Genomic DNA, 22,829 nt, shown 5'->3' with positions numbered 1-22,829 from the left:
AACCCTTCATAAACAAATGACTTTATAATACAAGTTACAACTCATGATGCAGCAACAATAATCAAGTTTTGTTTGTTTCCTTATTCGTGAGGAACGTCTTAGAATGCTCATAAAACCACAATAAAGGTGTCAAAAAACACGAAGTTTAGCAAAATGAAAAATGATGAAGCAATTAGTAGGAAGTTTTCCTTTGTTGGTGGGAAGTTGAGGAACAAATAGCGTGTGATTCAACAAGTTTCTGTCTCGTCTCAGTCACTCGACTATATTGAACAGCATCTTATCTGTGCTGCATTATTGATTCCTGTTTAGCTATGATTATTTCGTTTTGTTACCACCACGTCCACATTATTAGATCACAAAGCCATATTAGTGGATTTAATATGTAGGTATTAGATTCCAATCGACAAGCAATACTGGTGCCCTCAAGGTCGTTTTATATACACGTGTACCTACATCTCCTATTTTCATATTTTACATGATTGTTGGCATTGTATAGAGATGCCAATAAGTAGTTGCATGGAGCAATACTACATACCAATGAACAATATCTACCTGGAAATTGTGGTATTAATATTACATCTTTATATCTACTATATACATAACTAGCGTATAAGCCCGTCTCCCGCCGGGCGAGCGAAAATTATTTGCTGGTAATGTCAGTCAGCAATGGAATTGAAAGCAAATTTTCCGTAACGAAAGTGAGCGTAAAGAAAGTCAAGTTTCGAATGGCGCGAAAATTAAAAACACATTAAATTTAAAAAATTCAATGTCTGATGGTAGCTATCTGGGATGGTTGTCAGATGGCGGTTATTTTGGGTGGTTATCTTGACTCCACTCCGCAGTGGAGTGACAATTTTTGTGTGCTCGCGACTCACTCCTACTCCACTCCCACTCCACTCCGCAGTGGAGTGACAAATTCCGAGTACTCGTTTCTGACTCCCACTCCACTTCCACTCCACTCCGAAGTGGAGTGACAAATTCCGAGTACTCCTGTCTGACTCCCACTCCACTTCCACTCCACTCCGCAGTGGAGTGACAAATTCCGAGTACTCCTGTCTGACTCCCACTCCACTTCCACTCCACTCCGCAGTGGAGTGACAAATGCCGAGTACTCGTTTCTGACTCCCACTCCACTTCCACTCCACTCCGCAGTGGAGTGACAAATTCCGAGTACTCGTTTCTGTCTCCCACTCCACTTCCACTCCACTCCACTCCGAAGTGGAGTGACAAATTCCGAGTACTCCTGTCTGACTCCCACTCCACTCCGCAGTGGAGTGACAAACTCGTACAGAATTGTTAATTGTAGAAGTGGCGAAACTCTGGATCCATGAACTCAATTCCACTTCACTTCCACTTCCACAGAAGTGACAAAACCCTGCGTCGTAGAGATGGACTCACTTCCACTTCACTTCCACAGAAGTGACGAAACTCTGGATCCTTGAACTCACTTCCACTTCACTTCCACTTCACTTCCACAGAAGTGACGAAACTCTGGATCCTTGAACTCACTTCCACTTCACTTCCACAGAAGTGATGAAACTCTGAATCTAACTAATTTCCACTTCACTTCGCAGTGAAATAACCACGCAGCATAGCTACTATTAGACAACCACTCCCAGATAAGCACCATCAGACAACCACTCCCAGATAAGCACCATCAGACAACCACTCCCAGATAAGCACGATCAAACATCCACTCCCAGATAAGCACCATCAGACAACCACTCCCAGATAAGCACGATCAAACATCCACTCCCAGATAAGCACCATCAGACAACCACTCCCAGATAAGCACCATCCAACTCCCAGATAAGCACTATCAGATAACCACTCCCAGATAAGCACCATCAGACAACCACTCCCAGATAAGCACCATCAGACCATCACTCCCAGATAAGCACCATCCAACTCCCAGATAAGCACCATCCAACTCCCAGATAAGCACCATCCAACTCCCAGATAAGCACCATCAGACAACCACTCCCAGATAAGCACCATCAGACAATCACTCCCAGATAAGCACCATCGGACAACCACTCCCAGATAAGCACCATCAGACAACCACTACCAGATAAGCACCATCAGACAACCACTCCTAGATAACCACCCCTAGATAACTAACATCTGACTCCTAATTTTTGAATTTTTAATTTGTTTTGAATTTTTGCGCCATTCGAAACTTCACTTTCTCTGCTTTCACTTCCGTTGCGGAACATTTACTTTCACTTCCGTTGCCAACAGACATTTCCAGCTTATAATGTAGATTTCAATATGGTGTGACTCTTCTCCTGTCCATCTGCAAAATTCCATCTTGCATTGTTTTGCCAAATAAATTAATAACTTCATCTGTACTTTGTAAGTGCACTTCAAGTGTGTCTATGCGAGACTATGTGAATGCATTTTGCTTGGTTTTCAATGGACAGTGTCCAAAATGCATTAGTACCATAACACAAACAATTTAATTTATAAAGTTTACCTACAAGGTGGGGATATCATCTGGCTATAGTTTATTTTCTTTTCCGGGTGTGGGTAGAAAAGGTAGCTTTCTCGAGCTTTAATAAAGTGTCAACTTTCCACAAAAACCACACTTCCCTTGAAGGTAGATACTTCGCACCGATTAAAATGAGATCATATAAATATATCATTTTAACCTTTTCCTTCGTAAGAGAATTCTCAAAAATATCCCGTTGCTGCGGAATAGCAACGCCTCACAACCACAGCTTGGCGTAGCAATTTTTAGCCCGAGTCAGGGCTTATGGAACCATCATGTCCGTCCGTCTGTCTGTCTGTCCGTCTGTCTGTCTGTCCGTCTGTCTGTCCGGCACGATAGAGCCAAAACGGCTGAACCGATTGACTTGAAATTTTTACTATGTCCATATTTGACAAAGTTAGGAAACGAGTTCGAAGATGGGCGAAATCGGTCAAGTGGTTGACCGGTGGGGGTCATCGGAGTGGGTGGGGTATTATGCACCAAAATTTCAAAATTGTCGTAGAAAGCTGAAATTTGGTACAGAGGTTGCTAATGGCTCCTAATAGAAAAAAATAACTTCAGGTTGGAAAAATTTTCATCTTGAGATACCCTAGGGGGTGACCCATACGGATTTTTCAAAATCGTCATATCAAGCTGAAATTTGGTACACGGGTTGTGTGTAGGTCTTAATGGAAGAATATGAAATGAAATTGGTAAAATTTTTATCTGGAGCGACCCTATGGGGTGACCCATACCGATATAGAAAGTGGTTTAAAAAGATGAAATCCAACACGGTGATACCGTGTTGGCTTCGCATGAAATAATATGAAGTTCAAAGTTTGCAAAATGCAACCAGAGTGATCCTGGGGGATCCATACCGTTTTAAAAAGTTGTTATTTTCGTCTGAAATTTGGTATGAAGACCAAAAACCACTTCTGGACTATATGCAGCTTTAGTATGTAGGTCAATTGAGATAAGAATTTAGAAGAGGACTCGGACGTATCGAGTCACGGACTCTGTCCCTGACTCGGGCTATATGGAGTCTGCACTGTAGGTTTTTAATTATCAAAGCTATATCACGGAGCAAATGTAAATTTCAGTGATATGTTCCATGGATATATTTCCAAAATTATCTCAAATTTCTGTGGAGGCATTTCATTTCAAAAATGACGTAATCATGGAGACATTTTAGCCCGACCCAGGACTTATGTTCCCGTGTTGTCCATCCGTCCGTCTTGCGTCTTGACCTTCGTGAAACTTATTCTATCAACTTGAAATTTTGGAAAATTAAAAATGACAAAGTATAGTACAAAATTTAAAGTTGATAGGATAGATTTACGAGAGTTATTGATAACCAGACAGGCAGACACACCGGACAAAGCAGGTACATGCATACATACACAACCCCTGACTCGGGCTAAAAATCGGATTTTTTTCAAGATGCGTAAATCCATGGAAAAAATATTTTTTCAATGAGAGGAAATATCCTTCACTACGCACTAAAGTCAATGACCAGAGGAAAGGATATTTCCTTCTTTCCGTATCTATGCCGAATTTTGAGACAAGGGATTTATCCGTTGCTCCGTCGCAACGCCTAAAAAAATAGGATGGAAATATCCTCTATTCCGTCACAACGCCAAGTTTATGACGACGGATATTTCCATTGTTCCGCAGCAACGTTCGAAATTCGGCGACGGATATATCCATCGTTACGAAGGAAAGGGTTAAAAAGAAATTGAAAGACTTTTTTCAAAATGTCCTAAACGTCTACTTTGACAAGCTCGTATGCCCTTCCTCGTTTTTTATATACATGTATAATTATACATCTTCTGTTTTACTCGATTGTCATATAGAGATGTCAATAAGTTGTTGCTGTAGGGCCATACAACACACCTTTGAGCATACTATATAATTTCAATACAGTCTTGGCCATCGTTTTGTCCCATAATAGTTTTGCGGTTGGTGACCATTCGCCATTATATTGTGGAGTGACTCAAACATCAATTTTCCAAGAAAATGTAAAAAAAACATCGAAACTCAATTCATCCATGCAATTCCATACAGCGGATCGCTGTGGTGTTGCGGATATATAATTGCATATACTTATTTGCTCATTCGTATTCTTATTCGTCAACTGACTCCATTTATCATGATCATAAAAATGTTTAGTCATTCCCCACAAGCACGCGTTGTACGTAGATCCATACATCCTGTTTATACACAATTTCGCGTAACCAAAAAATTAAAAGTTTTTACATTCTAGATGGAGAGTTGTCCAGCACCGTGTACAGCAAACTTCTCGTGAGAATAAAGCAAAGTGGCCCATAGCGCCATTGCTAATTTAGGCGAGAATATTTATATCGTCAGTTTATCTTTGTCTCAATGCCTGGAAATCCATGCTATTTTTTATTCCACACTTTACTAATGAAGATTGGAATCTTCAAACGTGATGGATTACTACTAAAGTAAAATGGTGACGACTGTACTATATTTTTTAACTTTCCATTTCCCATGATGAAGTGAAATTCTGGGGAAATAAATAATGTTGTCACTGATTCGAAACGTATGTATAATATTAACATTTATTTCATATGGTTTAATATTACGGGGTCTCACAATGTGGAGTTGTGGAGTAACATTATTGCAAAGGACAAGTTGTGTGTACTTACATTTGACAGCCAGAAAAATTGACATACAAAGTATTAATAGTAGTTTGGATGTTCCAATGTTGGAATTGATTTGAGAGAGTGGTAATTGATAAATTACTTATCGGGCAATAATTTAATCAGTCTATCAAGAAATTTCTATGAATTATACTTTATTAGTCTAGACTAGACCGGCTTGGTTTGAGGTTTGTGGCCTTTGGGACCTAATAATACCTTTTCATAATTCGATTTATGAGCACAATTGCAAGAAATAGTAGAAAAATAATAAAATTTCAGCCATTTCTTATCAACATACAACTATTAATATGTATCATGAACATCTGCATAATTATTGTGTTACAACAAGTCGTGAGCCCATTCTTTCGTACATATTATTCCTTCGGTATGTAATAATGATGGCTGAGATATGAATTTGCGGTAGGTAGTACACTACTTCCCAGATTGATTGTTCATACACGGCGATTAGAAAATATGGACGACGACATAACAATCAACAATGAAATAATGCATCTGCGTGCATTATTACAGCCGCCTTAGAAATAATTTTACAACCAACATTCAAGACTTAATATAGAATGAAAATGCTAAGATAGGTTTGTCTGTCTATTCCCAGTAGTAGCGTGTAAGTACTAATCCTAAGCAGTGGTTTATAGTTAGTTGAGACTATCTTTGATGAGACTCTGCAAAACTCATGAGAAGTAACTGCATGCACAAACAACTAACTAGTCATATGTATGTATGTAAGTAGTAAGTAGCGTTATTGCATCATGACGATCCATGCACCACGACCATCTATTTCGAAGCTCGTACAACTTTCACTTGAGCACCTACATCATCATCATCATGTAAATCCCGTTACGTTGCACTACTGAGTGAATTATGCGTTGCAAGAATCGAAAATAATTCATGTTGAGGGTGAAAATTTGTTCGAGACTTGTGATTTCCCACATATGAATTATGACATTGACATTGACACCACGCAGAGTTCTATTACGAATTAATACCTGAACTAGTCCACGCAGTCCTCCCGTTGATGATGACGAAAAAGAGCACACACGGGTAGATCCAATTTCCGGAAGACATTATACTTAAAAATCCCAATGCTGATTGCAATTGATGAGAAGAACGACCATTACACTGTCCTCTTGGTTTTACACACGGTACACACTTGAGCAAATCTCCCTCGTCTCAATTGAGATAAATACTAATCCTGCATGCAACAATTTTTCGAGTGACCATTGACTGTGGAAATCATAATTCGAATTTCAGACTCGTCGTGGGGGTAGGTTCAAACTTGCGGAAAAATGATTATGCAGACAAGTCAGACTGAGATTAGGAAATTTTAGACAATTTTTGACTCCCATTCGCTGTTGGTGACTAGGAGCGTCAAGACGTTGGTGTAATTGATCACTGCACAACACTGGGAATCGGCTCTCGTCTTGCCATAACTATATAGTTAAATTGTTGGTTTCCTCTTACCTGTCTGTGTTACCTGAGATCTTTTCTTATGGGTCCCTGCAGCTTGACGTGAAATGAAATCATACACAAGCAACGCTACCCCAACGCCACAATGCAAATCCTTATGAAAGGTAGTTTGCATTCTGCTGATGAAGGGTATGAAAATGCATGGCGGAGGATGCCTAATGCATAAGCGGCTGCATGCACGGGGTGGAAAAAGTGGCTGTGCGTCAACATGTGCGCACTGCTCTGAGGATTAGGACGACCCTGTAGCGACGGAGACCCCCGAGACCCCCGAGCAGCCGAGTGTTAGAGGATTGCTGGTGGTGAGGGTTGTTGCTCCCGCTTCTCTTTCTCACTCTTTGTGTCAGTCGATTTGACTGAATTTGGTTTTTGAAAATAATTTTTGAAAATTTAATTTCTGATCAAAAATGTCTTCCGACAATGAGTTGGAGTCCGTTCCAGGTAAGACCACACCCCCAAATTTACTCGGCAACCCTCTCCGGCTTCCTTCGTGTCGTGGCATGTCGCAAAATTCATGAGTTTTGAAACACCGACGGGTCGTGCGGTGGGTGGCTATTGCGAGAGTAAGAACACCACCACCCAGAGCGGAATTGATGCCGAAATTACTCTGGCGAGGTCATTAATGGCGGAGGATGGTAAAATTATTGCATATGCGCTGGTACTTCCAATCAAATCGTTTTTTCGCACAATTGCCCTTTTGCTCCTCCGCTCCTCGTCAACACGACCCGTTCACCTCTACTTTATTCCCGATTTAATTTTTAATTAGTATTGACAATCAATTATTTATCCTCTTGATTGATTCAACCATTATATAGTGAAGATATACAAAACGTATTTTATTTAGTCCTTTGTGGAAGGGTTCAGTATAACTGAACAAATTTTGAAAAATTCATACTAAAATATATGAATAAATGAGTCGAAGTTCGAAATCTCGACGTAAGTTGAACACATTTTGAACTTAGGAAGTGTTTTTAGTGTTGTCTTGTGTTTAGTATTAATACTTTTCTCATTGCTTAATGCAGTATTTTATTCGTTTACTAAAATTAATAATGTTCTTTTGTTCAGGTGGTGGGGACGGAGAAGAACAAGAAGTAGCCGAACCTGAAGATGGCAACAGGGAACAGCCAGAAAGTGTTGAACGAGACGAGGAAGAATTGTCGGGCGACGATGATCTGACCATGCAGGTCGGCAAAATCGTATTAAAAATTTAAACTTATACATACACCTCTTCTGAGGGCTTCCTTCCGCTTTATATGTGACATAGTAGTGCAATAATGCCATTGGTCTTGTTTTAGGATCCAGAAGATGATGAGGATTATGAGGATCCAGAAGCGTCAAAAAAGAAAAAGAAAATGAAGAGTAAACGAAAAAACAGGGGAGAGAAGTCTAAAAAGAAGAAAAAGAAAAAGAAAGCATCCGAAAGTGGAGAAGAAGAAGAATTTGGAGGTGTAAGCGTCGAAGAAGAAACAAACCCTGAAGAATCAGACTACGGCACGGGGAAACGTAGTAAACGTATTCGAACACCAAAATCTGCACCAGATACTCCACAACAGAGTCGAGGTAAATAAGTAGTCCCATCAAATCGGTTAACCCAAAATACTATAAATATTCAACGATTGTATATTAAAATGCAATTTAATGAGATTGAATTTTACTTGTCAGTTGAAGGTCCCACAGCAGTGGAAGTATGTGAATCATATGGGTTGCAAGACGTGGAGATAGACTATAATGAAGAAGAGTACCAGAATATAAATTACAAGCAGTTTCAACAGTTAGTGCGACCAATAATTCAAAAAGAAAATCCCAAGGTACGTAATTAGCATCCATTAGTATGCACCAGGCATTTGTGCGTAGACTACTTTCTTTGACCTATTATTTAATTATTACACTGTAGGTTCCAATGCCCAAAGTAATGATTCTTGTTCAAGGTAAGACGACTGCAAATTACTATTAAGATAGTTCTTTATTCTATTCAATCGTAGTTTTTAAATATACCTTGTAAACGAAACAAAACAATCGTTGATATATGTTTAAACAATGCATGCATGTAACTTTGACTAAAAAATGATTTTATTCTTATAACAGCAAAGTGGCGAGACTTTAGTATAGATTATCCAGAATTAGTTGAAGGAGCAGACGAAGAAAAAGGAAAACCTTCAATCGTTGAAGATGAAGAGATTGATGATGATGACGACGACAGCAAATCATCCTCCAGAAAAAGTAATAGACGAAGTAGCAGGAAAGTACCAAAGTCGGTGACCCCAGCTTCCTCATCCTCCTCCTCTGCGAAAAGTAAAACCAAAGTTCCTACATTGAAAATTAGAATTGGAAAGCGAAAACGTGGTGGTTCGGTATGTGGTGTTAGTCAAATAATATACTATAATATATATACATATATTATAATTCAGATTTGGATTTGTAAATATGAATGCAATTTAATTATTTATAGGACGAAGATGAAGCACCAAGTGTGTCTGACAAGGATTCTGATGCTGAATTTGAACAAATGCTTAAAGAAGCTGAAGAAGTTTCGAAAGAAGAAGAAGCGCCAAGTACCCCAGCGAGCGTCGGGCCCAGAAAAAAGGCTAAAACTAAAATTGGGAATAAATATAGGAAGAAAGGCAAAGGCAAAAAACCTGGTGCAGGCAAAAATGAAGATGAAGAGGTACGTTCGATCGAAGACATGTTTTGCGTGATTGCCAATTTAATTGTAGGTTGTTTTCAAATTTTTCACATTGTATTTTTTTAATTGTAGCAAGAGCATCAAGATTACTGTGAAGTCTGTCAACAAGGTGGAGAAATTATTCTCTGTGACACGTGAGTAACTGAGTATTGATATAATAGTCCCTTAAGAAAGGCGTGTTGCGTGTATGCCAAAGTAAAAATTACTTTATTTTACCTTTACTCAGCTGTCCTCGAGCATATCATCTTGTATGTCTTGAACCCGAATTGGAAGAGGCTCCAGAGGGTAGATGGTCGTGTCCCCACTGTGAGGGTAAGCACTTTATGCTACGGACTTTTGATGAAAAAATTGAACTAAATTGGCAGCAATATATTTATATTGACTATTCCTTTGAAGATATTATTTTTAACAATTTTTTCTTGTAATTTAAAGCCGAAGGAGGGAAAGAAGCGGAAGAGGACGATGAACACAACGAGTTTTGTAGAAAATGTAAAGACGGCGGAGAACTTCTTTGCTGTGACTCGTGTCCGTGGGCGTATCACACTTTCTGCTTGAATCCACCCCTAAAGGAGATTCCAGATGGTGATTGGAGATGTCCACGATGTTCAGTACGTACATTGAATAAGAATATATTTTTTAGACTATTGATTTACTTATTTTTGTACATTATGTTCTAGTGTGAGCAATTGCCTGGAAAAGTTGCAAAGATCTTAACATGGCGATGGGTCGAAACAAATGAAGAGCGAACCAAGTTTGCATTAATGTCCCCCGAAGAGCGAAAGTATGCTCCTAAACCAACTCGCGAATTTTTTGTTCTTTGGGCTGGTATGTCGTACTGGCACTGCTCGTGGGTAACGGAATTAGCCATGGACGTTTTCCATGCAACTCTGATTAGAAGCTATTTCAAGAAAGTTGATTATGACGAACCACCAAGATTTGAAGATGACGACAATATGCTGTCCAGAAGACGCAAGAAACCAGATGCAGAAGTGGATCCGTTGGACGAAAGATTTTACAAATATGGCATTCGCCCAGAATGGCTACAAATCCACAGAGTATTAAACCACCGTACGCTTCGGGACGGAATAAACCAATACTTGGTGAAATGGCGAGAACTGTCATATGATCGAATTTCATGGGAAGATGAAGACGAAGAAATTCCTCAGTTTAAGAAACACGTCGATATTTATTACGTACGTTTAGTCACGTTAGTTCGATTTTTTAAAACAACAGTTCAGTCACCATTAACTAACTTGCATACCATTATTGCAGGAATTCCGTGCTGCGGCAACTGGCGAAGGTCGTAAAAAAGATAAGAAGGGAAAGAAAGGGCGAGAGCTCGTGTAGTAAGTGTATTATTATTCACATAGAGGCATTAAAAACATATTTTTAATGCTTAATTTTTAATTTTAGTTGTTTAATTTAATGCTTGTTAAAATTTTCCGTATTTCAATACCATAAATGTAACATTAACTAGCAAAAAATTATTTTAGCAAATATATCAATCCTTTCCCGGATCGTGCTAATATGGATTTAAAGAAAAAATACGAGAAGCAACCTGGATTTTTGTCAAGTGGACTAGCCCTTCATGAGTATCAGATCGAAGGGCTAAATTGGTTGCGCTATTCCTGGGGTCAGGGTATAGACACCATCTTGGCCGGTAAGCGATTAAAACTTTTAATGCAAAGTGCTGATGATATGTACTAATTTACTAAACTTTTTTTGTAGATGAGATGGGTCTGGGTAAAACAATCCAGACGATCGTGTTTTTATATGCATTGTTTAAAGAAGGACATTGTCGAGGGCCATTTTTAGTAAGTTTACTAATTAATTAACTCTATTTTGCATGCACTATATAAAAATTGTTTTATAATTCTGAACCTGTTCCCTATAATAGGTCAGCGCCCCTCTGTCTACGATTATCAAGTAAATCTTTTTCATAATAAGCACACATTTAATATTTTCTAACCATTTTCAATTTAAATTCTAAAATCTAGTTGGGAGCGAGAGTTCGAGACCTGGGCACCAGATTTTTATGTGGTCACATACAGTGGAGACAAAGACTCCAGACAAGTGATTCGAGAACATGGCAAGTCAAAATAAGACCATCGATTTTTGATTTTATGAAGTTATTATATTTAATTTATTTTGTCAATAGAATTGTCCTATGATGAGGGAGCTGTTCGTGGAGGTCCCAAAGCTGGCAGACTGAAAGGGTCTGTAAAATTTCATGTGTTACTCACATCTTACGAGTTGGTGTCCATTGATGCTGCATGCTTGGGATCGGTTGACTGGTCTGTACTTGTTGTCGACGAAGCTCATCGATTGAAAAATAATCAGTCGAAGGTTCAAAAATTCATTATGTAGCCTTTTGATTGTAATATATTTGATTTTGACTAATAGTGATGATATTTTATAGTTTTTCCGAATCCTCAACAACTACCCAATCCAATATAAACTTTTGCTAACCGGAACTCCCCTGCAAAATAACTTGGAAGAATTGTTCCACTTGTTGAACTTTTTGTGCCCTGAAAAATTTAACGATCTCGCAGTATTTCAAAATGAATTTGCCGAAATTGATAAGGAAGATCAAGTGAAAAAGTTACATGACATGCTTGTAAGATTTATTATTAATATAATGAAAATTCTCAATTGTTATAGTACAATAATGCAATTTCTGTTAACAATTTTTAAAATAGGGACCTCACATGTTGAGGCGTTTAAAGGCGGATGTGCTAAAGGTATCAAGATTGTTTTTTTGTTCGTTTTGTTATTTTAATATTATCTTAACTAAATATATCTCATTGTAAACTTTTATAACTTTCAGAATATGCCATCCAAGTCAGAATTCATTGTTCGTGTAGAACTTGCACCCATGCAGAAAAAATACTACAAATACATTTTAACTAGAAATTTTGAAGCATTGAATAACAAGGCTGGAGGACATCAGGTTTGTGCTATAATACTTACTTAACGTTTGCTGTTATTCGACAATTACAAATTCGGGTCTTGATTTTATTATAAATAACCGTTTTTTTATTAAACCTCAGGTCACATTATTGAACGTCATGATGGATTTGAAAAAGTGTTGCAACCATCCATACTTGTTTTCGGCGGCAATGATGGAAGGTTAGAAAATTACTTAATAAATCACTTGTTATTGGTCACTCGTCTTAAATGTCTATTTTTGAACTCCAGCTCCAACTCTACCAAATGGAATGTTTGAAGTAAATGCACTCGCTAAAGCGTCCGGAAAACTTGTTTTACTTCAAAAAATGTTACGGATTTTAAAAGGACAAGGACACAGAGTTCTTATATTCTCGCAAATGACTAAAATGTTGGACATACTTGAAGATTTCTTGGATGGAGAACAATACAAGTATGAGCGCATTGATGGAGGCGTCACTGGGTCTCTGAGACAGGAAGCTATTGATCGGTGAGTTATCAACCTCAACCCGTATAAGAATTACATTTATAAATATTTTTTTTCTCAACAGTTTCAATGCTCCTGGTGCCCAACAATTTGTGTTCCTTCTATCTACAAGATCTGGAGGTCTAGGAATTAACCTTGCTACTGCTGACACGGTGTAAGTAAATAAAAACGTGTACTGTATGGATTTTGACTGGGGACCAGTTATTTTGATCCCATATTGCTTTATAATGAAAATCACAAACTACATCATTTATGAGTATAGATCACTCTAATCTTGTTTATTGTTTGTATCACCTCAGGATCATCTACGACTCTGATTGGAACCCTCATAGTATGTGCAAAATACTTCATGCTAACCTTCTGTAACCTAAAATTTTACCCTGAAAATGTTGCCCACTTTGTGTTTAATTTCTCAATGCTAATAATATGGATTGTTTGTTAATGTTTGCAGATGATATCCAAGCTTTTTCAAGAGCGCATCGAATTGGTCAATCAAATAAAGTTATGATCTACCGGTTTGTTACGCGGAATTCTGTTGAAGAGAGGGTGACACAGGTTGCTAAAAAGAAAATGATGTTGACCCATTTGGTTGTTCGACCTGGAATGGGAAAGGGTGGCAATTTTTCGAAACAAGAATTGGACGATATCATTCGATTTGGAACAGAAGAACTTTTCAAAGATGAGGAAGGGAAAGATGGCAAAGATGATGCCATTCATTATACCGATGATGCGATACGAGATCTTCTTGACCGTTCAAAGGAAGGAATTGAACAGAAAGAAAACTGGGCAAACGAATATTTGTCATCTTTTAAAGTTGCTGCGTATGCTGTGAAAGAAGGAGAAGAGGTAAGTACAAAATAATTTTATAATTAATGAAATCCTTAATTGTGAACTAATTTGGGCAATTTTCTGCATTGTTAAGGAGGAAGTCGATACTGAAGTCATCAAGCAGGAGGCTGAGAATTCTGATCCAGCGTACTGGGAAAAACTCCTGAGGCACCACTACGAACAGCAGCAAGAGGATATTGCACGATCACTGGGTAAAGGCAAACGTGTTCGAAAGCAGGTTAATTACAACGATACAAATGACGGGCGTGAAGAAACGAATTGGCAAGAAAATGTGTCAGATTACAACTCTGACTTTTCTGCTCCATCGGATGATGACAGAGAGGATGACGATTTTGATGAGAAAAATGACGGTAATTAAATGCACAAGTATATTAATTAATTTCTTGACAATTGAAATAATAATTTTTTAAATTTATTTATCTATCAGCCGAGCCAGGTGGCCGAAGACGAAGACGTGGAATGGATAACCGAAGAGAGGAACGCGATCGGCCTCTACCTCCACTATTGGCCCGGGTGGGAGGGAATATTGAGGTATTGAACATTAAATAAATAACGTGATATTGATAAAAGTGTCCAGTTACAATTAACATTTAAGAAAAGTATGTTCTTACTATTTTGTACAATGGACATATATTATAATTATATGGACACATCATTAGGACAACCTATACGTTAGAACAATTAGGTTGTTAAAGGGGTGTGTCCACAACAGTTCATTTTAGTTAATTTTATCATGCTGCTCATAAGTAATGCAATATTAATAAATCGTAATAATATTATTACCCAGGTCCTTGGATTTAATGCTCGTCAGCGCAAAGCTTTTCTTAATGCTATCATGCGTTATGGAATGCCACCTCAAGTAAGTTTAATTGGTTTTGAAATTTCAATTTTACTGATTAGTACATTTGAATAGAACAAACCTTGCATTTTAACTTACGCAACAAGTTTTAACTCTAAATTTATCTATTTATGTATGAAATTAATTAATACAACGTGTGAGTAACATCTCTTGTTTGATTTTTTCGCGCCTATTTGTGCCACCTCGATGCCCACCAGGACGCATTCAACACTCAATGGTAATTGAAAAATAAACATCCTAAATTTTTCATGTACATATGTAGAATAATAATATTTAATATTCGGTACATGTAGGCTTGTGAGAGATTTGCGGGGGAAGGCAGAAAAATGTTTCAAGGCCTACGTGTCCTTGTTCATGCGACATCTCTGTGAACCTGGTGCTGACAACACCGAGACATTTGCTGATGGTGTTCCAAGGGAAGGACTTAGCCGACAACATGTTCTCACTCGAATCGGGGTTATGGCTCTAATTAGGAAAAAGGTTCAGGAATTCGAACACATAAATGGACTTTACAGTATGCCGGAAGTCATTGAAAGGCTTCTAGCTAAACAAGCTGCGGAAGCAGCAGCACTTGCCGCAGAAGCAGCAGCTATGCAAGAAGCAAATAAAATCGCAGCAGCCGCAGCTGCTGAAGACAACGATAAAGAACAAAGTTCATCAACCCTTGCGGATGAAAAACAGCCAGAAGATGCTAGTAGCGAGGACAAGGCAGACAAGCCTGATGTCGAGAAAAAACCATCATCTGAGACGACGGTATCTGCTGAAAAGATGTTGAACGATGATGATGAGGAAGAGGAAGAAAAGAAATCTAAACAACAGCTCCTTAAATCAGAAGAACCAATGGAAATTGACGAGAAACCTAATACAGCAATCGATCTAGCTATGTCAACGAAAAAAGAAAAGGATGATGACGAATCAACGTCCACCACCAGTAGTAATGAAGAAAAAGCTGTTGAAAAGACAGAAGGAACTGCTGAGACTAAATCCAAAGTAAAAAAAGAGTCCAAGGATGAGGCTAAAAATAATAATAAGGAAGATGGTAGCGAGAAGAAAGAAAATGGAGAGAAAGATGAGGTGAAGACTGATGAGCCTGGTGGAAAGAAGAGAAAGTTCATGTTCAACATTGCTGATGGAGGATTCACTGAACTACATACGTTGTGGCAAAATGAAGAAAAAGCCGCTGTTCCTGGCCGTGAATATGAAATCTGGCACCGACGACATGACTACTGGCTCTTGGGTGGAGTTGTTAATCATGGGTATGGCAGATGGCAAGATATTCAAAATGATCCCCGCTACGCTATCATTAACGAGCCATTCAAAATGGACGTGGGAAAGGGAAACTTTCTCGAAATAAAGAACAAGTTTCTTGCTCGGCGCTTTAAGGTAACTAATGCATACGTTATACGTACATCATGGTGCTGTTGGACGGAGCTATTATTGAGTATATCGATATGTAAACAATTCTAGTTGCTTGAACAAGCCTTGGTTATTGAAGAACAACTCCGACGGGCAGCATACTTGAATCTATCGCAAGATACAAATCACCCTGCGATGGCTCTTAACTCTCGATTTGCAGAAGTAGAATGTTTGGCAGAAAGGTAGGAATCCTCGTTTTTCTGACTTTTATTTATTACAAGCTATTATATGTAAATGTAATTAATAAATTATGTATCTTGTTTTTTTTTCTTTTAGTCATCAACACTTGGCCAAAGAAAGTTTAGCAGGAAACAAACCTGCTAATGCAGTTTTGCACAAGGTATTTTTTTATGCACTTGAATTGAACATACCAACTTATGCAAGCACTTAATCAATTATGCTAAACTTTGTAGGTGTTGAACCAATTGGAAGAACTGTTGTCAGACATGAAGTCAGATGTTAGTAGATTGCCAGCAACGTTAGCTCGAATTCCTCCCGTTGCACAACGTTTGCAAATGTCGGAGAGACAGATTTTGTCTCGACTAGCAAGTACTTCATCTAGTGGCTCCTCATCAGCATCTGCTACAGGTAATTTATGCGTAAATAAATATCAAATTGCTACATTGTTAATCTAATTAAAATTGTTACACGGATTATCTTGGTTGTAAATACTTATTATTAATTGCTAATATATGCACTACTGTTTGCTATCCAGGGAGCATCGGATCACAATTCCCAACCGGATTTCAAGGTAGTTCTCTTGGTGAGTTAATAAGTTTATTATAGTGATTATATAATAATTACTATTGAATAAGCGTTATATCTCGTTTCATACTGTTTAGGTGGAACCAATTTGTCATCTTTCCGCCCACAGTTCACATTACCAGGTACTCCTATTATTTTATTGCACCGAAATGGAAACAATTTATAATACTTATAATATTTTTCCTACTTCAACAGGACAAGCCAACATGGTTCCTCAAGCTGCATTCCCTGGAACTGCTCAACCCCAATAATTGGGCAGTAGTATTTCTAGTTTCTAAATTTTTGACATCACTCACTCAAGCCATCACGATACAAGCCTGTGCTTGCTGCTTCTACACATGTTTTTTATTTAATGTAACGTCTACTTATCTATGTACGTGGTATATTTTGAAAGATTTCAAATAATTAGCCAATTGGTAGACTTGTGAAATGTATTGTTGGCTCTCGGTTAGGGTTAGTCACTTTTCTATTTCGAATATTGTCTGAATAACCCTCTCATGTAAAGTGATTACCGTATTATTAGCTGTCTAAATTCGTACAAACATGCTAAGTTTTATTAATGTAATATACATAAAAATTCACATAGCTGTATTAGAATATGTTGTGTAAACAAACGTCTGTTTTTATATTGTTTGGTGTCTAGTTTAAAATAATCCTCAGTGTAAATGTAAATGTTTTGATTTCAATCTATTACTCTTGAATTTTTAGTTTACAAACAAATAAGTAAATAAATCACATAAAGCAAACATTCTTTTTTGGTGTTCAATTTTCATCCAATATAACTATTTTGCCCCTAACTGGGAAGCGGTAGTGAATTCAGTCAGACACACACAACTCAATTCATCCTCATTCCGAGTTTTTTTTAAGAACTGGCACATGAAAAATTGTTCCGTGAGGCAGTTTAAATCCTATTCTCTAGACGTTTTATGTTGTAGGTAATTGTTACAACATTGTTAATTTGTGATTCTTAAAATTACTGGTCCTGCACTCCTGCATCGTGATTTTAAATTTTTATACATTTATGTGACATAAATTATGTCCGTATTCATTATAGTAGTTAACTTCGATCGTCTAACATTGTTAGAGTCGTAAGAAAAAGTTATTGGCTCGGATTATATCACGTCTACAGTACACTGTGCAATGCAGTTTTATTATTGTTAAATCTCTGTACACAATAGTTATCTTTAATTAACAGGACGCTGTTCAGGAGAACTTTGCGAAACGTGTCCGCTGCCAGCGTGATGAATCGTCGCGGAGATGGTGGCGGTGGAGGATCACACAGACTCTACAATCGAGGTCGTGGTCGTGGTCGTCGAGTAGGTTCGACCCCCTCCACTTCGGACAGACGGGAGGCAGCAGTAGACGACGCTCCACGAGAAAGACCGCCGCCACATCTAAAGGGCAGGGACATTGGTCTCTGGTATGCACTTTGTTCTTACGTGTTTGTATCTTTTTAGAATTGCAATGTACTGACAAAATGATAATAACTCATTTTGTAAATTACGTTTTTAGGTACGCACGCCAACAAGGGACGAAGGCTAAAGAGGAAGAAATTCTCGGGGTAATTCATGAATGATTTCAATTATATTAGTGGTTGATTGTTGTGAATGCAAGATGCGCTGATCTGATATTATTGTTTAATATTCCTTTAGGCCATGGACATTGAAGTTAACCACAGCATGACTCGTCACTTAACATCGCTGATATCTGCGTTTGACAAATCTGTACAAGGCTTTGGCGGATCATCATCTTCTGACTCATCCTGCTCTTTCTCAGTCTTATTAGATGACATTAACAATCCAAAACCTCAGCCTGAAGGCATCATTATTCCATGTCAATTAACACGAGATGAATCAAAAGACCAAATGATGTTGGAAGATCTGCACCGGTTTCAAAGCACTCGCCAATTTCAAAACCTATTGTGTTTTCGCGAAAGGCTTCCCGCAAGCAAATGCAAGGAAGAAATTATTCAATCCATCGCAGCTAATCAAGTAAAATTAGTATGCATAAGCAAACTCTAGGTAATAATTGCCGAGAAAATTATTAATTTATTTGCCTTCCTTGTTTTTTAAAATTTAGGTTGTGGTTATCAGCGGCGAAACAGGTTAAAAGCTAAATTGTAAACTTTCTATAATATCGTTTGTTACTTTCCATTCTATGTATGTTTTGCAGGATGTGGTAAAACTACCCAGATTGGACAGTATATATTGGATGACATGATCATGCAAAGGAAAGGATCAGTATGTAACATTCTTTGTACTCAGCCAAGACGAATCTCGGCTGTTAGTGTAGCTGAACGGGTGGCTGAAGAAAGGTGTGAAAGAGTCGGGGGAAAATCGGTAGGATATGTAATTCGACTAGAAAGTAAGCGACCAAAACGGGACGAAGGAGCCATCACTTTTTGTACGACAGGCGTTGTATTTAAATATTTAAAGGACGACCCACACCTCACGAGATACAGTCATCTCATCATTGACGAAGTTCATGGTAGGTAGAAGAAATTGCTTCTAATAATAATAACCAAAGATGATTAAACCGAGTGATTTCTATTATTCAAATTAGAACGAGATACCAATTCAGATATTCTCATTGGTGTTTTAAGGGATTTGATTAAGGTGCGCCCAGACCTTAAGGTACGATTTTAGTTTTTATTTACCATTTTATATATTGTGTGAGCGTGTGCTATAAATAAATTAATCTGCATCTCAGGTTGTTCTTATGAGTGCAACAATCAACGCTACTCATTTTTCGACATACTTTGGAGAATGTCCAATGTTCAACATCCCTGGTTTAACATTTCCAGTACACGAGTACTACCTTGAAGACATTATAGGTGAGACTGCACACAGATTATTATATCTGTAAAGGTTAAATCAACTACAGAGTACAGATGTAAATGGATATTTTATATTCTATTAATCATGTTAATTTCGTTTTTTACGTAATGCAGAACAACTCAATTTTAAGTTTGAAATCGACGAAGACGCATGTGGACCTTTCTCCAACTACACGCCTTATTTTAGTGATAAAGAGTACGCAAAATATCTTACTGACTATGTAAGAAGAAGTCTACGAGACCGTAGCAAGTACTCACTTGCAACTATTAATGAAATTTTGAAGCCAGAGTCGGAAAAATTTGAGTTTCTCATGAAACTGACGGAGCGACTTTTAATTAAAATTCAAGAGTTGGATGATAGCAATTCTGCTGTTTTAATATTTGTCACTGGATGGGACGAAATTTCCAAACTCAACAAACGTTTAATCGAATCTGGAAAGTTTCCAGAAAATAAGTTTCTGATTCTTCCTCTCCATTCAATGATGCCCACGGTAAATCAAAGACAAATCTTTGACCGACCACCTCCTGGAAAACGTAAAATTATTATTGCTACCAATATTGTAAGTTATCTTTATATTGTAGTTTATAGCACGGGAAGTTTAAATTGAAAAAATACTCCAATTCCTGTTATTCATCAAATAGGCCGAGACCAGTATTACAATTGATGACGTCGTACACGTCATTGACTTTGGAAAAATAAAAATGACAAACTTTGACAAGACTCGAAATGTGGAGACATTGGTAGTAATAAATGCCTTTTAATAGTGATCCGTAATAATTTTTACCCCCCATTTATGACCTTAGGAATCCGAATGGGTAAGCAGAGCAAATGCAAAACAAAGAAGAGGTAGAGCAGGCAGAATTCAGGAAGGCTATTGCTATCACCTATTCACCAAAGCTAGAGAAAGTACTCTGGATGATTTCCAAAAGCCCGAAGTACTAAGAAAAAGACTGGAAGAAGTCATTTTACAACTAAAGCTATTAAAAGTAGGAGATATTCGCAGTTTATTGAGAAAACTATTGGACCCTCCTTCGAAGCATGCTGTTGATCTCTCGTTTGATAGACTAGTTTTACTACACGCCTTGAATTCAGACGAAAAATTAACACCCTTAGGGTATCACTTGAGTCATTTGCCTATGCATCCTCAAACTGGCAAAATGATTCTACTAGGAGCTGTTTTTTCGGTCGTAGACCCTGTATTTTCAATAGCTGCCTCGTTAAGCTATAAAGATCCATTTGTTATGCCACTTGGAAAAGAGCATGTTGTGGATAATCTACGAAAATCTCTTGCTGGAGGATCAAAAAGCGACCATTGGGTAAGTATTTAAATATGTATAACTGCGTATAAAGTCGTATAATATGAGGTATGGCATATCAGATGGGTATAAATAACACATATGCAACCTTTGATTTAGGCAATTGCTGAAGCATTAAGTGGATACGAAAAAGCTGTAGCTAGAAATTGCGAACGGGATTACTGCTTCAAAAACTTTTTGTCCTTGTCGACCTGTAAATTGCTGACCGACTTTAAGCAGCAGTTTTGTGATCAACTTCATCATATGAAATTCCTTACATCCAATAATCCGAAAGATCCTGAACGTAACCTAAATTCTTCCAATATTGCGTTAGTTAAGGCTGTCGTATGTGCGGGTCTCTATCCAAGTACGTTCACATGGTGCTGACTGGTATCATGCATTTCATATTGCTCAAAGTTTTGAAATACCTTGATTTTCCATTGTTTCTAAATTGCAGATATTGCCAAGGTTCGTCTTAAAAATTCACGAGGAGGGGGGCCTCCCTTTCCTCTTCTCAGAACCAAAGAAGATGGAAGTGTATATATACACAAAAAGTCAGTCAACGCTCAAGAAACCAAATTTGAGTGCCCGTTCATCGTGTACCATAATAAGCAAAAATTAAAACAAATAATGCTGTTTGGTAAGTACAGAGCTGTTGTCTAAAAAATCATCCAATTCTAAGATTGAGCATATTCTTTGTTTTAGACACCACCATGATTTCCCCTTATCCGTTGATTTTTTTCGGAGCTAATTTAGCACACAAAGTTACCAAAGGAGTTTCATTTGTTGAAATAGATGGATGGAACCGGTTCAAGATATCCAAAGATGGTTGCGATACGATTGAGGTCATTATAACAAAATAAAATAATTTTATGAAATTCATGACTATACACTCATTTCATAATTTGCATTTAGGCTTTACGAGCGACATTGGAAAAAATACTTGCTCAGAAAATTGCCCATCCTTCCCCGACCGATTGGAGAGATTGCAGTCTTGAAGGTCAACTGCTTGCGTAAGGGACCTATTCTTCATAAAATACGTTTTTTTATTCATTGCATTATAATTTTTTAGCTCAATACGAGACTTGATCACAATGCAGTACTATCAAATAATGAACCCTGACGATTATTCTGATGCAAATGATCCATATTGTTGGTAAAGACAGTTTTTGTTAAAAATTATATATGTACCACACCATTTTATTGAATGTCTCTGTTATCAAAAACATTGAACGCCGTGCTGCAAGCAAGTTTGATTGAATAAACTATACTAAACTAATTATCTTGTAGTCTGATTAAATAACGGTGATGAATGAAGATGTTTATATACAATAATGCAATACATTTCGAAATAAAAATTTCACTTTTACTTTCCACAATTGTTTTATTATGTAAAGTTTTATTTGGACGACAAGGTGCGATGCAGTGTCACTAATTATTGTTCATTTTATTACGTATTATCAAATACTGGCTACTTCTATATAGTTATCTAGAAAAATGTTCATCAGATTTTTCTGTTCGAGTTTAGTCCTGATTTTAAAGTTGTCCATTTCTAATAATGTTGCCTGTACATCAAAACTGTCCATATACAGCAGCGAAGGAGATGATCCACCTCTTGTGATTGATGGACAAGACTGTCCCTTTGGAGTAGAGCTAAAATCCTCGTTCAGTGTTACGTGTGCTTGCATTACAGGATTGTAAGTTAGTTCATAATTAATTTCGACAAGAGTCATAATAATGTGTAGCTTGAAATGCAGATGGGCATTTTATGACAATACATGTGACGGTCCTTCAAAAATTGTTGGAGCTGTTGAAGAAAAATGTATTTTCTTAAACCAAACGGTAACTCATTTAAACTAGGCATTTTACTCAACACGGTTTGAAATTCTTTATGACAATGACTATTATTTGTGATTTACTTTTTATTCTTGCATTGTTGTTGTCATCAAGATGGCCAAAGTCCACATGCTATCCGCCCCAGATTCACAGAAGCAAACGGCTTCTGTTTTCATGGATGATAGAAAAAGGCTCATTGGCAGATTAGAATTTGATATCACCAAAACAAACTCGATTG

General features: G+C 37.6%; 3 protein-coding genes across 8 annotated transcripts in view; 2 read left to right on the top strand and 1 right to left on the bottom strand.

Moving 5' to 3' along the window:
• The window catches only part of LOC110845799 (dual oxidase), a 28,266-nt gene extending 21,689 nt beyond the window's left edge, over positions 1-6,577 (bottom strand). The window contains exon 1 of the mRNA XM_022092311.1: positions 6,141-6,577. Within this exon, the coding sequence (XP_021948003.1) occupies positions 6,141-6,219 (79 nt within the window). The 5' untranslated portion in view covers positions 6,220-6,577. The remainder of the gene's footprint in view (positions 1-6,140) is intronic.
• A 326-nt stretch (positions 6,578-6,903) lies between these two features.
• On the top strand, positions 6,904-17,371 carry LOC110845798 (chromodomain-helicase-DNA-binding protein Mi-2 homolog). 5 transcript variants are annotated; one of them, XM_022092308.2, is made up of 36 exons: positions 6,904-7,059; positions 7,684-7,802; positions 7,914-8,178; positions 8,281-8,426; positions 8,513-8,546; positions 8,704-8,978; positions 9,068-9,283; positions 9,374-9,435; positions 9,528-9,613; positions 9,734-9,909; positions 9,979-10,494; positions 10,574-10,647; positions 10,795-10,961; positions 11,030-11,115; positions 11,199-11,227; positions 11,299-11,390; positions 11,460-11,647; positions 11,721-11,918; positions 12,001-12,042; positions 12,129-12,251; positions 12,352-12,430; positions 12,500-12,737; positions 12,799-12,888; positions 13,034-13,065; positions 13,186-13,580; positions 13,657-13,933; positions 14,011-14,114; positions 14,371-14,442; positions 14,640-14,659; positions 14,736-15,825; positions 15,910-16,040; positions 16,135-16,198; positions 16,272-16,446; positions 16,574-16,621; positions 16,701-16,745; positions 16,819-17,371. In XM_022092308.2, exons 1-36 carry the CDS (start codon positions 7,026-7,028, stop codon positions 16,872-16,874), a joined length of 5,844 nt encoding a protein of 1,947 aa, XP_021948000.1. In that variant the 5' UTR covers positions 6,904-7,025; the 3' UTR covers positions 16,875-17,371. The 5 variants fall into 5 exon arrangements, with proteins under 5 accessions (XP_021948000.1, XP_035705881.1, XP_035705880.1 ...); XM_035849988.1 differs by having other exon boundaries at positions 7,684-7,814; positions 8,704-8,969; XM_035849987.1 differs by having other exon boundaries at positions 7,684-7,814.
• Positions 17,372-17,413: 42 nt separating this feature from the next.
• On the top strand, positions 17,414-22,134 carry LOC110845851 (ATP-dependent DNA/RNA helicase DHX36). Of its 2 annotated transcripts, none has more exons than XM_022092373.2 (16): positions 17,414-17,558; positions 17,819-18,043; positions 18,136-18,184; positions 18,276-18,614; positions 18,703-18,727; positions 18,796-19,110; positions 19,186-19,256; positions 19,333-19,456; positions 19,574-20,019; positions 20,102-20,200; positions 20,264-20,776; positions 20,876-21,122; positions 21,213-21,395; positions 21,461-21,600; positions 21,671-21,768; positions 21,828-22,134. In XM_022092373.2, the coding sequence occupies exons 1-16, from the start codon at positions 17,500-17,502 to the stop codon at positions 21,913-21,915; spliced, it is 3,021 nt and encodes a 1,006-aa protein (XP_021948065.1). In that variant the 5' UTR covers positions 17,414-17,499; the 3' UTR covers positions 21,916-22,134. The 2 variants fall into 2 exon arrangements, with proteins under 2 accessions (XP_021948065.1, XP_035705883.1); XM_035849990.1 differs by having other exon boundaries at positions 17,477-17,554.
• Positions 22,135-22,829: the final 695 nt, after the last annotated feature.

This window comes from Folsomia candida, unplaced genomic scaffold (assembly GCF_002217175.1).
Source record: "Folsomia candida strain VU population unplaced genomic scaffold, ASM221717v1 Fcan01_Sc003, whole genome shotgun sequence".
Lineage (NCBI taxonomy): Eukaryota > Metazoa > Arthropoda > Collembola > Entomobryomorpha > Isotomidae > Folsomia > Folsomia candida.
This window is presented reverse-complemented; position numbering and strand designations above follow the sequence as displayed.